The sequence below is a fragment of the Aulonocara sp. 'chitande type north' Nkhata Bay genome, linkage group LG13 (genome assembly GCF_057382095.1).
Source record: "Aulonocara sp. 'chitande type north' Nkhata Bay isolate Kocher_YH1m ecotype deep benthic linkage group LG13, A_spYH_male_GT1.1, whole genome shotgun sequence".
NCBI classification, from domain to species: domain Eukaryota; kingdom Metazoa; phylum Chordata; class Actinopteri; order Cichliformes; family Cichlidae; genus Aulonocara; species Aulonocara sp. 'chitande type north' Nkhata Bay.
In genome coordinates, this window is record NC_141356.1 from 7,871,748 (window position 1) to 7,888,367 (window position 16,620).

At 41.5% G+C, this 16,620-nt stretch overlaps 2 protein-coding genes across 12 annotated transcripts in view; one reads left to right on the forward strand and one right to left on the reverse strand.

The window, feature by feature from the left end:
- Positions 1-11,030, forward strand: mlh1 (mutL homolog 1, colon cancer, nonpolyposis type 2 (E. coli)). Of its 2 annotated transcripts, XM_086258520.1 has the most exons (21): positions 1-213; positions 363-489; positions 731-821; positions 1,557-1,655; positions 1,735-1,808; positions 1,906-1,978; positions 2,059-2,150; positions 2,224-2,266; positions 2,376-2,464; positions 2,562-2,674; positions 2,775-2,868; positions 4,685-4,838; positions 5,138-5,475; positions 7,054-7,196; positions 7,535-7,643; positions 7,730-7,793; positions 7,866-8,030; positions 8,134-8,226; positions 8,309-8,419; positions 8,508-8,656; positions 8,821-11,030. In XM_086258520.1, exons 2-21 carry the CDS (start codon positions 383-385, stop codon positions 8,894-8,896), a joined length of 2,277 nt encoding a protein of 758 aa, XP_086114646.1. In that variant the 5' UTR covers positions 1-213; positions 363-382; the 3' UTR covers positions 8,897-11,030. The 2 variants fall into 2 exon arrangements, with proteins under 2 accessions (XP_086114646.1, XP_086114647.1); XM_086258521.1 differs by lacking the exon at positions 363-489 and having other exon boundaries at positions 3-213.
- lrrfip2 (leucine rich repeat (in FLII) interacting protein 2) overlaps positions 10,639-16,620 on the reverse strand; it is a 23,522-nt gene continuing 17,540 nt past the window's right edge. For 7 of the 10 annotated variants that reach the window (XM_086258512.1, XM_086258516.1, XM_086258515.1 and 4 more), the window contains 11 exons: positions 16,043-16,174; positions 15,580-15,651; positions 14,594-14,764; positions 14,415-14,507; positions 13,946-14,038; positions 13,170-13,271; positions 12,258-12,390; positions 11,960-12,130; positions 11,793-11,872; positions 11,589-11,693; positions 10,639-11,500 (listed from right to left, as the gene is read on the reverse strand). In XM_086258512.1, the coding sequence (XP_086114638.1) occupies positions 11,390-11,500; positions 11,589-11,693; positions 11,793-11,872; positions 11,960-12,130; positions 12,258-12,390; positions 13,170-13,271; positions 13,946-14,038; positions 14,415-14,507; positions 14,594-14,764; positions 15,580-15,651; positions 16,043-16,174 (1,263 nt within the window). In that variant the 3' untranslated portion in view covers positions 10,639-11,389. The remainder of the gene's footprint in view (positions 11,501-11,588; positions 11,694-11,792; positions 11,873-11,959; positions 12,131-12,257; positions 12,391-13,169; positions 13,272-13,945; positions 14,039-14,414; positions 14,508-14,593; positions 14,765-15,579; positions 15,652-16,042; positions 16,175-16,620) is intronic. The other 3 variants (XM_086258513.1, XM_086258514.1, XM_086258517.1) reach the window with 3 other exon arrangements.

Consider the following 16,620-nt stretch of genomic DNA (forward strand, 5'->3'; position numbering starts at 1 on the left):
CGCCCCCGCCTTCTACCCGCGCTGTCGTCGAAGATTGTGTGTTTAGGAAGATGCGTGCCTTTATCTAAATAAATTGAAAATTATGTCTAAAATTTTTCTCCGCAATTATAGTTTATTTTTTAAAAGAGATTAAAACGTTTATTATAACGGTCATTGAGGTATTTGAGGGACCGACATTATAACTTCTGACATACTCTGACATTTTCAGGCGGAGTGAGTGGTCTGTTTGTTTGCTTCCTCTCTGGTCACAAGCGTGCTCAGTTTCGTGTACAGCAGTAATGCTGCACTTTAGCTTAAATAAATACCGTTTATTCCATATGTTTACGTACTCGCACATTCTGCCTGCTCTTTAACCAAACTAGAAGTCAGCAGCTCTGTAAACATGGCGGGAGTTATCCGGAGGCTCGACGAGACTGTTGTCAACCGCATTGCTGCGGGAGAAGTTATTCAGCGTCCTGCCAACGCCGTTAAAGAAATGATTGAAAACTGGTAAATTAGCAGCTATATAAAGAGCAGTTTCAATAACGTGAGCACTAACGTTAGGATATTTAAGTCACTGTACGACTAGTGACTTAAATATCCAAGTAGCGGGATTATTAAAGGTGGCCATACATGGCCGGGGTGACTGTTTACATCACGTGTAACATAGTAACAGACCTGTAACTGTCTCCTCTTAGCGTGCAGTGTGACCCTGTGGTAAATACACTTTTGTGTTTTACAATTGTTCCAGTTTGGATGCAAAGTCCACAAGCATTCAGGTGACGGTGAAAGACGGCGGACTGAAACTTCTTCAAATTCAGGACAACGGCACTGGCATCAGGGTGGGTGACCCGCCCTTTTAGCTGGGTGGCCTCTGCTTCATCATTACGCAGTCAGGGTTAAGCTATTTTGGTTTTCTTCTGTCACTCAGTGTGCTAAGTCTTTCCCTGAACTGAAAGACGGAAGACACCAACTCAAGTGTACTTGTTAACACATTTGAACATTTTATACTTGAGCTGTTTTCTTGTAACTACAGCCATTTTTTCATGTCTTCTAACAATTTGCCCCAGTAATTTCTGGTAACATTAAATATGACAAAATGAGAAGTAATATAAGTTTTTAAAAAAAGGATTGATTTTTCAAGAAAATGTAATTAAAATGACATGATTTTCATGTTCCAACCCACGGCGATGTATTGTTAAATTGTATAAATCTTAGTTTTGACCAGATGGAGAATTACATAGTACTTACTCATAATTACTTGTCACAGGCTTTAGTTTTCCCACCACAGTGAGGAACAAGCATACAATGATATATGACTATAACAACTGAATGCATGAAGTTAAAACTGAATGAGTGCCTAAGCTTACAAACAAGCTTACAAATGATGTTTTATGTTACGTCAGACATATTTATGCTATGAAAAACAAAATTCTTTGTTTGGCTTTGATTAAAAATCACTTCAAATTTTAAGGGTCAGTATGAAGGGTTGCCTCAGAATGACCCTGCTGGTGACGTTATGGTAGTTTGTTCAGAATATGCTGTGTACCAAGTGAAACTCTTTTTCACTACTGCAGAAGGAGGACATGGAAATCGTTTGTGAGAGGTTCACCACGAGCAAACTTCAAACTTTTGAGGACCTTTCGAGTATCGCAACCTATGGATTCAGAGGAGAGGTGAGCTGTGCACCTCTGTCTGCCTTCACTGTATTAATTTGTTCTGCATTACATTTATTGTGTTTGTTCTTGTCTGCAGGCCCTTGCTAGTATAAGCCATGTTGCCCATGTGACCATAACCACAAAGACTGCTGATGCAAAGTGCGCTTACAGGTACTGTTGCATTCCTTATCTGCTCTAAAGCCTTACTAAAGGCTACAAAACAACTAGGATGTCAGCTCTCTCATAAATTGGTTGTGTTCTCTTGCAGAGCCAACTACAGCGATGGCAAACTAAAAGGCCCTCCCAAACCATGTGCTGGAAACCAGGGAACGCAGATCCTTGTGAGTTCTCCTTGCAGATGAGCTGTTCTCTAAAATACAATTTATAGATGCTGAGAAGCTGCTCTTCTTGTTGATTGCAGGTGGAGGATCTTTTCTATAACGTCTCCACCAGGAGAAAAGCTCTAAAGAGCCCGAGCGATGAGTACTCCAGGATTGTAGAAGTGGTCGGCAGGTGTGGGTTTTATTCGTCTCTCATGATTCTTGGTGAATTTGCTTCAACTTGTTAACATTGTCTTACTCTGCAGGTACGCCATACACAACTCAGGAAAAAGCTTCTCTGTCAAAAAGGTAAGATGTGCTTTATTTTTCATTTAAATTAAATGCCTCCCTCAAGCACGCGAAGCAGTTTTCTTCAAATAAACTATTTGCTGTCTGTTTTTGTGACTCCTCTTTCCAGCAAGGAGAGACCGTGGCAGACGTAAGGACTCTTCCCAATGCGTCTGTAGTGGATAATATTCGAGGGATTTTTGGCAACGCAGTCAGCAGGTATTCCGGCAAATCTCCTTTGATGAGCGCTGCTTTTTATGCAACCTCTTCTCACCTCTGAGCTGATTGCATGACCGGCTCTGTGGTATGTTCCCAGGGAGCTGATCGAGGTTGCCTGTGAAGATCAGAAGCTCGCTTATAAGATGAAAGGCTACATCTCAAACGCAAACTATTCAGTCAAGAAATGCATTTTGATCCTGTTCATAAACCGTACGTACCACAGAAACTTACTGGAAACGCAGCAGTTAGCATTTAATCTTGTTAGCTGCTGTGTTTCTGTGAAATGAAGCTGTCTTCTGCGATGTCTCAGATCGTCTGGTGGAGTCGAGCGCTTTGAAGAAAGCGATTGAGACAGTTTATGCTGCATATCTCCCCAAGAACACACACCCGTTCCTTTACTTGAGGTAATGTACTTTACCTGTGTGGCTTTGTGTGTGTGTTTGCTTTTTTAAGTCGTACATCTGTTAATAACAACAATAATAGTTAGGCTTAGCAGGGGGAAGACACACATCTTTTTGACATTCATCTATCCTTGTAACTCAGTTATCACAGCTTGACCATCGCTTGAAGTTTTATGCAAAGGTTCTTGTTAAAAACTTGTTAAAACTGGACCAGGCACATAATGACGCGTGTGTTCCAGTATCATCCAGTGCTGCCTGGTGATTGAGTGAGTTTAATGAGAAATCCTCTTAAGTAGTACATTTTTTTCCTGCCACAGAAAAGACAGATGTAAATATTTGGGAGATCAAGGAGAAGAGACAGCAGGTTGAGCTCAGTTTCAATTCAGTTTTCTGCAATTCATAGAGAACTCAAATGTGTGTAAGACAGTTTATTTTACACTTACAACATTAAAGTGAAGTGGCAGACTTGAAGTTTGAAAGGGGCTGTGTGAAAGAAAAGTCTGCCAACGGTCTGTCTCAGCTGTCCTGGTCCCAGAGTACACCCTCTGAATTTTGTACAACACGCTAACTGAAACATTACTCCTTGTAGAAAATTTCAGTGTCAGAGTCCTTGACCTTGTTTAGTGGACCGGTTTTGTTATTGACATAGTCTCTTATCTGAAAGTAATGCAAGAGGTTGTTCCTATCTTACATTCTTGCTCTATTTGATTAAAGGTCAGTAGGACCACATTCTCCAGTTGGTCTCTAAAAGAAAACCTCACAGTCCATTGTTTAAATGACCTGGTAAGAAATCCGGATTGGTAACAGTTGGGGAAGATGGATGTTATTTCAGTTCTCACTGCAATCCATTCCCTCCAGTCCTTGAGTGTTTTTATTGTGATTGGGTTCCTACACCAATCTTTTACAGTTTTCATATTCTTCATAACAATTAGGTTTGAAAGAGGATGCTTAGACGCTGAAGATTCAATATAAAGCTAAATTGAAGAAGACATCTCAATTGATATTTTCTAAATTCTATGAAGCTGCAAAGTTGACTTCTTTATGAGTGCCCATCTTTTGGACCAGATGAAACTTTCATTTATATTTTTAAATTTTTTTTTCTATTTGAATCATCCTCGCTTGATAGAGTGAGACCCCGTGTAACCAGGACATAGGGAGTGAGTTGTAAAGTTCAAGATCTTGCTTAATCTTATTGAATAAATAAGCTTTAAACATCTGATCGAACTGGGATGTTGGAAATATACCCAAGTAGACGAAACCCATCAGAGACCATTTCTAAAGGGGAGGAAGTAAAAGATTTGGGTGTCTGTTGCTGACATAGCCTCAGATTTGGAGAAATACATTTTTATACCAGATAAGGTGCTAAATAAATGTTTCACTTCTATTAGACAATTTACTGATTTTTTTGTAGGGTTAGACAAGAATAATAAAACATCATCAGCATATAAAGTAATCTTATGAAGATCCTGACCGATTACAATCCTGCAGACTGCAGGGTCACATCTTTTTGTATCAGTTAACGACTTTATAGCCAGACTGAATAATAGTGGCGACAGCCCTGTTGGCTTCCTCTTTTAAGAGTTTTTAGACCTAACCACATTAGCTGTAACAGTTGCCATAGGGCCATTAAAAAGAACCTTAAAGGAGTTAATGAAATTATGACCTAAACCAAATTGTTCAGCTTGGTCAAAGGGCTTCTCTGCATCAAGAAAGACCATCTGTTGCTTGTTATTGACATATCTGAATCACAGTTAGGACTCTTCTAACACTGTTTCTTGAGTTACAACCTTGAATCACTGTTGCTTTCTAACTTTCACAGCTTAGAAATCGCTCCTCAGAATGTGGATGTTAATGTTCATCCCACTAAACATGAAGTGCACTTCCTGCATGAGGACAGTGTCATCGAGAGCGTTCAGAAGCACATCGAGAGCAAACTCCTGGGCTCCAACTCCTCACGTACATATTTCACTCAGGTATGAAGTGACAAGGTCTCTTTCTTACTGTGCCCCTACTGTTTCACGTCCACATTATCTGACGTATTGTGCACCGCCACGTGTTTACTGCAGACTGTAGATAAAAGATGGATACAGTCGCTTTAATTTCCTGCATTTATTTTAAAGCTCAAATTTAGCGTTCCTGTCTCCATCTTTATTTTTTTGCAACCACAAGTGACAACATTTGTATGAAAGGCTTTTGCCCTGGCTTCATCTTTCAGCAGTGGAAGTTACCACCAGGTCATTTACAGTCTGTGCCCATCTCTGTCTTTGTGTAGACGTTGTTGCCGGGACTGTCAGTCTCAGGTAACACTGAGGTTAAGGCCTCCAGCACCACATCGGAGTCTAGCGAGCGAGTCTACGCACATCAGATGGTGAGGACCGACTGTCGCACACAGAAGCTAGATGCCTTCCTCCAACCAAAAGAAAAGCCGCTCCCTGATCCCGAGCCTGCTGGTCCCAGCAGTGGGCAGACTGCGATCAAAGCCATCCAGGCGGACAGCATAGAGATAGACGATGTAGATGACTCAGACATGCTGGAGGCGCTGGCTGAACAGGAAGCAGAGGTGCCAAAGGGCGAGGAACAAGGCAGCGTCGGTGCTCTTGATAATCAGAGGTGAATGACATATGTGCAGTAGCAGTAGCAGCATTAGATTGTGTGAGTCAGCAGGGATTAAAGACTCAGTCAGGGAGTAACTTTAAGTGTAATCCTGTCAGAATTTCTGCAAGTTAGATCAGGACAAGTCTAATGTACGATTGATCCTGCACTGTGAGCAAATCTGAACATTGACCCGCAGCAAATGAGTTGTGTAAGAGAGCAGAAAGAAGAATGTAAAAGTAAACATGGATCAGCCCTCACTGATGAGACATCACCCTTAGGGCCAATCAGTAACAAAAGCAGTGTTGTGTTTAACTAACACTGGCATTTAAAGTTACAGCATGTCATTTTTTAAGGTTATTTAACTGAAAAAAAGAACGCTGTGCTCTTAAATATGCATTGAGGAGTGTATCAATATGTCTTCCAACAAAGTGTTGCTTTCTCATTAAATTAGAATTAATATAGAAATAGAATAAAATACATAGGAGCAGGCGATGGTTTGTGAAAGCTGCCATGTTGCCCAGTCATATTGAATACAGTGGCTGAGATGGACATGTGTTTATGTATGTGGCTAAAGATTGGCCACACATACATGAGGTAATAGTATACCACCAGGCTCGAGTATCCTAAGAATCACACTTTCCCTCTGATAAACTATTTGATTAAACTCAGATTGTAAAAGAGTTTATTCACTACCTGTGAGAGTGATTTTAGATCCACTTTAAAGAAAGTTTCACTTTCAGCGCCAGCTAACAACAGCTAACAGCTGAAAAAAGAGCAGCGCTTATCAACAGAAAGGTTCAGGATATCCTCAAAAACTCAGCTCATTATCGCTGTGATTACACAGGAGTGATTTTCACTGACTCACCAAGTGGTATCAGACTCCTTTCACAAAGTTTTACAGCCTCCGCCAGAGTAAATAGACGTGGACACATATTGACGGTAAACGGTGGAGTGACAGTCACACTCACTACAGATGAACGGCCAGAGATGTTTGTCCTACAGCAGCAACTGTAGCTGGCATTATTGCATTATTCACTTGAATATGGAGGAGTAAGAAAACAGAATTCAGCTGACTGTAACGTACTGACATCTAGGGGTGAGACTGAATAACAGATTGTTAAGAGTTTTGGCGAGACAGTTGTTAAAACATGAACACTGAAGATCCTTCATAGATAGATTCCTGAGCTGTAAAGGGTGATTAAAGAGTTTCAGGCAAAATTTAAAGTGAGCCAACTACGCAGCACAAAACAGCTGTGACAAATCAGACAAGAAAAGTCAAACATCTGGCAGCTTCAGAGCCACATATTCCTCCTTGTTGTAGAAGTAGATAAAGAAAGGATAAATATTGGAGTTAGCTTAGCAGAAACATGACTCCAGATGAATACTGTTGGTTTCTTCTGCCCCCAAGTGGCCAACAAAGAAAGTCATCCAGTCCAATCTTGGAGTACATGTAGACTTTATATTTTTAAGACAACAAATATCTGCAACTAAATGTGTGTTAACATGTATGATCATTGGCACATCCTGTTAAGTCCCACAGCATTTTTAATGTAACCGGGTGTGATTGGGTCTGTGTGCGTTATTGTGAGACAGGAAGCGACCGAGGACAGAGCAGAAAGAGCAGCAGCAGGAAGAAGGCGAGGACTTGACGGCTGCAGCCACGCCCAAGAGACGACTCATCAAACTGAACAGCATCAAAGAGCTGAGAGCTGAGATCACAGAGAACACACATAAAGGTGTGGCGTCACAAAACCTGCCCTGTACCTCTGAGCACTAGCGCCAAATCAGATCTGGGGAATCTCCATCCCGGCTAAACTGAGCAGTCTAACATAAGAACCTCTTTGACTCTCTAAAATGTTCCACTGATTTGACTTCCTGCTCCGGGGCCCAGGTCGTTTTTCATAACCAGCTTTACGCAACTTCTTCTGCTGCTACATCATGCTCTCGTAATGATTCATTCGACCTCTCAGCATGTCTCAAATAAACCCTTTCTTGATGAACTTTAAGAGCGGTTTTTGTGATTTACATAACAAAACAAAGCCAAACATGTTTTATTCATGCACGTTCTCTCCAGGCCTTCAAGAAATGATGCAGAACCACTCGTTTGTGGGCTGCGTCAATCCCCAGTGGTCTCTGGTGCAACATCATACTAAGCTCTACCTGCTCAACACCAACAAACTCAGGTGAGAACCGTGAAAAAACTCTGTTCAGCTCTGCTCTTTCAAGCTGGTGCTGCTGCTTTATGTCAGATAATGTGTTTCTCTTACAGCCAGGAGCTTTTCTACCAAATACTCATTTATGACTTTGGAAATTTCGGTGTGCTCAGACTGTCTGTAAGTAAAGTGTACAACGTCAGTGATTAGAAAACACTGTGTGGATCCTAATGATGGATAATGTGTTTTCAGACCCCAGCACCTCTTTATGACTTGGCCATGTTGGCTTTGGAGTCAGAGGAGAGCGGCTGGACTGAAGAGGACGGTCCCAAAGAAGGCCTGGCTCAGTACATAGTGGACTTCCTGAAAAAGAAAGCGGAGATGCTAGAGGACTACTTCTCCATGGAGATAGACCAGGTCAGAAATATTCTCTTTAGATAATTTCTGCTTGCATTTCAACATTGTTCGAACTCATGTTATAACCAAAAAAGAAACCAAACCCAAAACACACCCACAACAGGAAGGAAACCTACTAGGACTCCCGCTGCTCCTCGACAACTACACCCCAGTCATGGAGGGTCTCCCTATGTTCATCCTGCGCCTGGCAACTGAGGTAACCTAGATCATAGCCTCTCCATTTAAGCTACAATTCTGGAAACACAAACTGAAGACCTTTGTGCGGCGATGTCGTGCAGGTGAACTGGGACGGTGAAAAGGACTGTTTCAGAGACTTCAGCAAAGAGTGCAGCATGTTCTACTCCATCAGGAAGCAGTACATCCTGGAGGCCGAGCCAGGAGAGGAGCAGGTGTGAATACTGAACTTTGCAGAAATTGTCCAGCCAGTTATGGACCTTGTTTTGTCTCGTGTGAGGTGTAACGCTCGTGACGTTTCAGGGCACTGAGGTGAAGTCTTGGCGGTGGAAAGTCGAACACCTCATCTTTAAAGCTTTCCGAACCCTCTTCAGTCCTCCGAAGAGCTTCAGCGAGGATGGCACTGTGCTGCAGATTGCCAACTTACCCGATCTCTACAAAGTGTTTGAGAGGTGCTGAAACTGCTCATCATGGCTGAAAAAAATCAACTATATAAGCTCTTTTTCTTTTTTTTCTTAAATAACACATACTGTAAATAAATACTTTATAGAAAACAAGACTTCACATTTCTGTCTTTATGAGTAAAAATTCTGTTATAAAAGGGTCTCTGTTGCAGGAAACCCTTTCTGAACGGCTTACTGAAAAGTGCCAAGGCTCCACATGGTTTCCTAACACTAAGACTTCAGGCATGAAGCCAGGAAAATAGAAGTGGGTCACAAGTCCCATAACGAAACCCGAAAACGTGCCAGCAAATGAGCTCGACTTTTATTACTTCTCCATTCCACCTGTCAGTCGAAGCTGTGTCAGCACTCTGTGTGAAGGAGGTTAAAGCAGCTCTGCCAGTGTTTCCATCAACACCTGAGGGACAGTAACTAGTTTAACACCTGCAGAAGACCAGAAAAGTGAGTGAACTGTACTTACCTGATTTACTCTGTTTCGTTTTTAAAGAAGAAAGCGAACCCGAGTTATTCTAGTGATTCCAAACGGGGACAAATTAAATTCATACATCTTTTGATTTCAGAGTTTCAAAAGTGGAAATTGGTGTAGGCTTCCCTCGCTCTATGCATAGAGAAGCAGAAATCTAAAAGATGTGCTCCACTTTTTAAGATTCCAAAATCAGCTTCAATTCTTTACTCGCACATCACAGTAATACAACCTGAAGTGAAGAACTCTGACAGCCCCTTTCAAGTATTGCTTAGCAGTGGGATTAACGTGTTAAAAGACATACATGGGAAAGAAAGTTTGACTGGAAACAACACAAGAAAAGCAGATAATATTTAATAAAAATGGTCCACAAAATTTGCAGTTTTGTTCTGTGGCTTTTTTGTAGCCTTCACTTTCAGGGCAGTGGGAATGACAGGACACCAGATGTTAGCATGAATCTTCAGCTTGGCCATTGAAGTATTTTTAGCTCATAAAAGAATCACTAAAGGGCCATAATGATGGGCTTCATTTGAGGTTTTTAAAATCCTCCTGGTTTGAAATCATCTTTCAGGATGCCAGCAATTTGACCATAAGATGGCGCTATAATGGTTGGGTTGAACATTGACAGAGTATCCGGTGTATGTGGTTAAACCAGCCTTGTCCTCGTTTGGCCCCTGATAACATTTTGGGCTTCTCTTCAGTATTAGAATCAAATGAAGACCTCTTGGTTAATAAGAACAGCTTAGTTTCTCGTCACTGGCTCCCTGTTAAATTAATTTCATTTCTTCTCACATGAATGAGAAATGATCTCAACGGAGCCTCAGTCTCAGAGTGACAGCTTACTTCTTGTTCTAAGAGTATCCAAAAGTGGCACATCATCAGCCATCAGACCCCTCTCCTGTCAAACCAGCTTTTAGTTTAGGTTCAAGAGACAGAACTTAAGTAGGTGCACCTTGCTAGACACCCCTTTGCCTTCAGCACTGTATTAATTCTCCATGGCACAGATTCAAAAGTGCTGGAAACATTCGATACATGCTGATGTGACAGCATCACACAATGATCCTGCAGCAGAAATCAGCCCAGGGGGCATTTTTCTTTTTAGTCTCAGTTTCCTGTTCTTAGGTGAAATGAGTGGCATCCAGTGTGGTCTTCTGCTGCTGTAACCCATCTGCTTTAAGGTTCAACATATTGTTGCAGAAGAAAATGCTCTTCTGCACAACTTGGTTGTGAGGAGTGGTTGGGTTATTGTTATTGTCCTAGCAGCTTTAAGCAGTCTGACAGTTCTCTGACCACTGGCATCAGCAAGGGATTTTCACCCAGAGATTTGGACCCCCCTCTGTAAACCCTATGATGGTTGTGTGGGAAGATCCCAGTAGATCCCCAGTAGTACAACAGTTCCCAGTAGAACTATTGTACCTAACATTTAAAGTGCCTTAAGATCTATGCAGAAATAATGTAGGTCGATTGTCCTACATAAAAAAATAAAATAAAATGGAATCCACACTTCTGTAAATGACACATTTATTTTCAAGAAATCTTTTAAATATTTGAAAAATTTCAAAGAAACCGCAACAGACACAGTTGGTTTTATATATATATATATATATATATTCAAATAATAACTGCACCTTTATTTATTTATTTTTATTCCTTTTTAAATACATGTACCTGTTAAAACAATTATTGTTTTATTAAGCGGTGCAGACCCCCAATCTCCTGGTGTGAAAAGGCACTTCACTGTGTGAGAGGAAGTCAGGAAGGTGCGGGGCTGGAGCAGCCATCAGGGTTGAATTGTTTAAAAAGCATCATTATACTCATTCATGCAACTTATGGAACAAAAAAAAAACAAACAAAAAAAAACAAAAAAAAAAAAGCACATCAAAAAACAAAACAAAACAAAAAGTACAGTCAAGCACCCAGTCAGAGGGAAATAAATCTCATGGATAACACGATGTAGTATAAAGCTCTGAAATTTTAAGTAGTGAGTGGAGAAATGTCCTCAGATGTATCTCCCAGCAACTCGTGTAGTTTTATTAGTCGTATTTCTGAGTTCATTCCCACACAAAACCAATGTCTCTTGATTCAGAAAAACAAAGAAAACAGTTCAGTTCATTTGCCTGTGCTACAGGTTTTAAGTGTTTTTGGTTAGCTACAAATCTCAAAGTGTTACAGCTGAAAATGGAAATGTGCTCCAGTCGCAATATGGCAGTCAGAGGTCTGAGGTGCGGATTTAAGGGCTTCTGTGGTGACGCTGCCTTGCCTCATTGCTGTGACAGAAGGGCATTCCTGTTGGCCTTCATTTTCTCAAGGCGCTTTACTAGGTGGTTGTTGGTCATCTCCATCTCCTCTACCTTATCTAAAGCTGTGCGCAGCTGTGGGGGAGCAGAGGGAGATAACACAGTCAACATTCTGCCACATCAGGTTTGTGCTCTGGGCTAAATCTGATTTAGGTGTTGTTACCTCTCTTTGAATTTTACGTTTTTCTGCTTTAAGTTCGTCCTCGATTTTCTCTGCGTTATCTGCCGCTGCCTTGTACCGGGAGACTTGCCCTTCAAGTCTGTTAATCTGGGGGAGAAAAAAAACAAAACCCGGAACGGATTAGTTTCCCATTTTAGCCACAATACCAACTTTTTTACTGAGGTTTCTGCAAAACATTTCACTTACATTTTGTTCCATTGTACCCATTTCCTGTTCTGCTTTTGAAAGCTTGAATTTGTATTCACTAATCTGTCTGTTGGCATCTCCTACAGAGAGCAGAGTTTCAACGTTAAAAGAAAAAGGGGTGGTTGCGGTTTAGCTGTCGTGTAAGTCGGGTAGCGAGGTCAACTTACTCTGCATTTCAATAAGGTGCAGGTCTGTACCGTTTTCCATCCTCTCCCCATCTGTGTACGAACTGTCCACCTTTGAGTGTTTCTGTTTCTCCTCCTCCAGCTGATTCTTCAGTTTCCTAATCTGAGCCAAAAGTTCGTCCTTCTCCTCTGCCAACTTCCGTAGCCTGACATCTACAAAACACAAGAAGAGTACATTTAATCAAGCTGAAAACTTTAGTCTTTTCCAAGGAAAAATTAATGAAATGCCTAACTTGCTGTAAACATTCCCACTATATAGGCAACAGGTGGTCCAACTCACCCAGTGGACCCTCTCCTGCAGACTCCAGCACCTGGGCGGCCTCCTGGGAGACCAAAGTGATCCCTGAGGACGGAGACTCGTGGTTGACATCTCCGTTTGGTGTACCATCTGGGATGATGACCAGCCCATGTTTCTGTAGTTAAGGAAAAAAAAGCTAGCTGAAGCCTTGTTCTATTATACTTTTTTTTATAGGATACCATCCCGCACAGTGAGTGCTGTGGTTCCAGGATGTAACAGTTAATGATTTTAGAGGTTTAAACGTGTGGATCAAGACATTCATTCCAATGTTTTACACCCTGACACTGCACAGGCTGCACTAATCCAAGCCTGAAAGCACAAACTGGACTGAAACAACAACTGCTTGATGAGAATAATGATGGCTTCAAACAATGTTCTGCTTGTGTTCTGACAGGTTTTGCAAAACACTTTAATATTATTGCAAAATTTGATATCAGATAACGTCACCCCATCTGGCAGTGGGTAAAGAAACATGACTCTAGTTAAATCTATTGAACGGTTACAACAACACGTCCTAGCAGTGTGCATTCTCATCATCTGAACTCACATTGCTGTTATTGACTGTTTTTGAGATCCAAGTACTACAGTGATAATGTTTGCATACATTAGGAATTTTATTTAATGAAATGTAGTCAGGGTCAAGAACAAATTCAGCAGTTACCAAAAGTTATGCACAAGTAGGAAGCAGGGGAAAAAACAAAAAAACAACTAATTAAAATAAGTGAAACAGCAAAGAAAGCGGAAAGAAAAACAAAGCGGTGGAAGTAAAAAGTATAACAACAAAACAGCAGGCTTAGTTCCAAGAAGGACAAAAAAAAAAACAACAACAAAAATCTTTTGGCCAGCAGCTCTTTCCTGTAACCTTTATTTTTTTTTGTCATTCGGTTGACCTACCTCTCCTGCTTTGGATTTCCCCTTGATGTCAGCGAGCTCATCTCTGAGCTCATCTCTTTCATTCCTAATGCAATCAAAGTACTCTTTCTGCCTCTCTAGGGCCTGGCCACATGGATGAGAGAAGACAAGAGAGAGGAGAAGAGGCAGAGAAGTTGGATAGACTTTGGATAGACATGTAATGCCACACATGCTGGAACAAGACAGGTACCATGCACAAACATGCACTGTGCATATCGAACAAAGAAGAGGGACGTAATAACAAACAGCACACGAGCAGAGAAGGACAAGGTGACGAGCTTTGAGGGTTAAAGGGAAAGATTAAAAGGAAAGGTAGAGCACAGGGGGTTGAAAGGGCACTGCTTCTGATTCTCACAAAAAAACAACAACTTTACATTAACACGATGCTGACTACATTAACAAATTGACCGATTCACAGATGGAACATGCATCTCATGCTGCAATTTATGGACTTAATGTCTCTTAGAGTTCACATGACCATCCTTCCAGAAATGTTGACCACAGCAGGCTTTAACGCCGTGCCAGTACACTGTTATTGTTAGCTGAGGCCACACAATCAAACTGAAATCTGTTATTTTGACATGCAAAAATCCAAACCGTATGTGAATGGGTTCTGTTATGTGCTAATGCCTAAGGGTCTCCATCATGCAGAGACAGCATGAGAGGCAAAAGAGCTGGAGCGGAGAGGGGGACAAAAAACCCCACAGCCATCGATTGCCTCTCATGTTCTGTCAGAGCAAAGGCATGGGACCTCCTACCGCAATCTTTTTGTCCTTCCAGTTTATCGTTTCCTGCAGGTCAAACACCTCTCTGGTGAGGGCATCTAACTTAGTCTGCATTTTCTGGCTCTCCTGGAGTGGTGTTGAGCAGCAACAAGAGGACACAACACAGGACAGGAACAAAACAAGAAAAACTGAATGGAACAAAGAAGTGAAAATGCACATGTATAGAGACAAAAAGACAGACACTGGTGAAACAGTGTGAAAAGACACTAATTAGAGCAGATATAGCTGGAATAGGAATAGATATAGAAATGAATGATTGATAGGATATATGGAATGAGAAGAACTGTCAGAGCAATAGACAGGATCTATGGTAGAGGATCTAGAGGCAGGCCAGTGCCAATCAGTCCTTATCAAGCTAGCGCAGTAGTTTCCGAACATCTTCCGCAGCCAGTACAGACACATCAACACTAGGCTGAAAAAAAAGTTTAAGGTTCAACAATACCTCTATAAGCTCATCTCTCTGGCGGATTCCCTCTTTCAGTTCTTCTTGTTTATGCTGGAGAACTGTACATGTGTGTTTTTGTCTTTCTAGATCCTGAAAGCACAGACAGAACATTTTAGCCACAACTCTTCTGTAAAGAGTTTGGGACGTTACAGGTTACCACACGGGAGATTTATCACCTTCGACTTTTCTTCCAGCTCCCTCTTCATCTCTGACATTTGCTCCTCCATCTCCTCTATGACATCCTTGAGTGTGTCCACTTGATAGATGAGGTTGGCTTTGTCGTTGTCCAGCTGTGCATTCGATACCATGGCTTTCTTGTACTTCTCCTCTACCTCTGTGAGTGACTCCTGATAAAGGTTTGCAACATGTTAATACGTAAAAAAATTAATTAATTATTTCACACTCCACCTACATGCAACAGGTGCGTTCTCTGGTATAAGAACAGCTTTTGTAACACATCAAACATGAAATGGCCAAACATGCTACACATGTTTAAGTTTCAGATTAATAAAAAGATATTTAAAATACAAAACTGCTATTAAAAATACTGAATATGTAATTTGGGACTATGTAATGCACAAATGGTGAAAATGATCATACAATAATAAAAATGCCTTCAACCACTTTCAGCAGTGAAATAAGGCAGAAAAAAAAAACTATGAGTGCACCAGAAAGCAGAAAACCAGTTAAAAGTGCACCAGTTGTATCCAACTATCAAGAACATAAGATTGTTAGTAAACTACTCTTATCAATAAAAACATACAGTTTCCTTCCTTAGAGGACAGGAAGTTGCGGTGAAAGTCAGTGAGCCAGAGGGCCATTGAACCCTGTGCCAAAGAAAGCCTGGGTGGAAGAAATAATTTGAAAGAACGACTGATCTGTCAGCAGGTGGAGCTTTTACTCTTCTTCTTAAGACATTAAAAACCAGCACTAACTGAGGGAGTGTCTTCATTTAAGATCAAAACAGGAAGAGGGAGAAGACCATGCAGGAATAAAGAGTCATTGCGCAATTCTGACTGGTAGCAGGCAAAGAAACAGCTGTGGTGTTAGGAGCTACAGGACAGACTTCAAGGGGTGTGAGTGGGGAGGCAGTGTGAGTTAGTGAAGTCATGCTGCTCCCAGAGGACAAGAGAAGACATGCTGTGAGCTCAAGCCCCTCTACCTTCAGCTCTTTAAGCCCTTGCATGTACCGCCCTTCTACATCCTGAATCTGGTCCTTTAGTTCATAGATATCCTGTAGAGCAGATGGAGGGAATGGTTGGGGTGAACTGGGGCATCAGAGAGGTTGGGGAGTATAAAAGGGAGAGACAACAAAGCACCCGTGCTGCCATGTCAAACAGTCCAGCTGACATACAGATGCCCACTTAGAGACAGACAGTGTCATGGGCACATGTCCCATCCAGTCCTCCCATGCACACACACAGAAAACTGGTTAAAGCAGACACAAAGAACAGCAGGAGGGCAGCAGAGGCAACGCTCCAGAAGGAATATGTGTTTACATAAAAGGCTCAAAAACACAATAATCAAACATCCAAAATCAAATTGGAATTTTGTGTGCTAACTTCTAATCAGTTATTCACTAATTATTATAGAAAAGTGACACTGTGTGTATTTGAACTTCTTACCCTAAGTTCACTCAGACTGGTGTCGGGGTCGTAGGCGCTGCTGGTGTCTGTGCTACCTCGACGTGATGAGGTACCACCCAGTGATGCCAGGGTGGCTGCCGAGAGGCCTGGGGTGGCACACCGGGAGGATGGCTGAGGACATAAAGTACCCCAAACCCCAGTGAGAAAAACAAACGCAGCACAGCACAGCAAAGCAATCATCTGATACTACATGGCTCTTGAGTAATCCTGTTCTATTCAAATCCACCTGAAAGAGAAACCAGCTCAGACTCCCAAACGGCTGTTTGTATACACTAGGTTACTTTTATTCCCATTTTTTTGTGCTTGCATGTAATACAGAAAATTAATTCCCAGTGGAATTTGATTTATTGATGACTCAGACATTACATTTAATTTTTTTTAATTAACTTTGTGATGAGGAGTGCAATAGTTGCAACCAGAAACAGAAATGTGTCTGGTGTCATTCTGCTCTCCACATTCCTTTGTATAATTGTACTATAGTTGTTTACACACACACACACACACACACACACACACACACACACCCTTTCTTAGCGCTACCTGGTGAAGCTGTATGT

Excerpts from the sequence above, each read along its gene's own strand:
- mlh1 (XM_086258520.1), top strand. The coding sequence starts at position 383 with ATGGCGGGAGTTATCCGGAGGCTCGACGAGACTGTTGTCAACCGCATT. Across the intron at positions 1,809-1,905 it reads GATGCAAAGTGCGCTTACAG|AGCCAACTACAGCGATGGCA; the intron begins GTACTGTTGCAT and ends GTTCTCTTGCAG. Across the intron at positions 1,979-2,058 it reads ACCAGGGAACGCAGATCCTT|GTGGAGGATCTTTTCTATAA; the intron begins GTGAGTTCTCCT and ends TGTTGATTGCAG.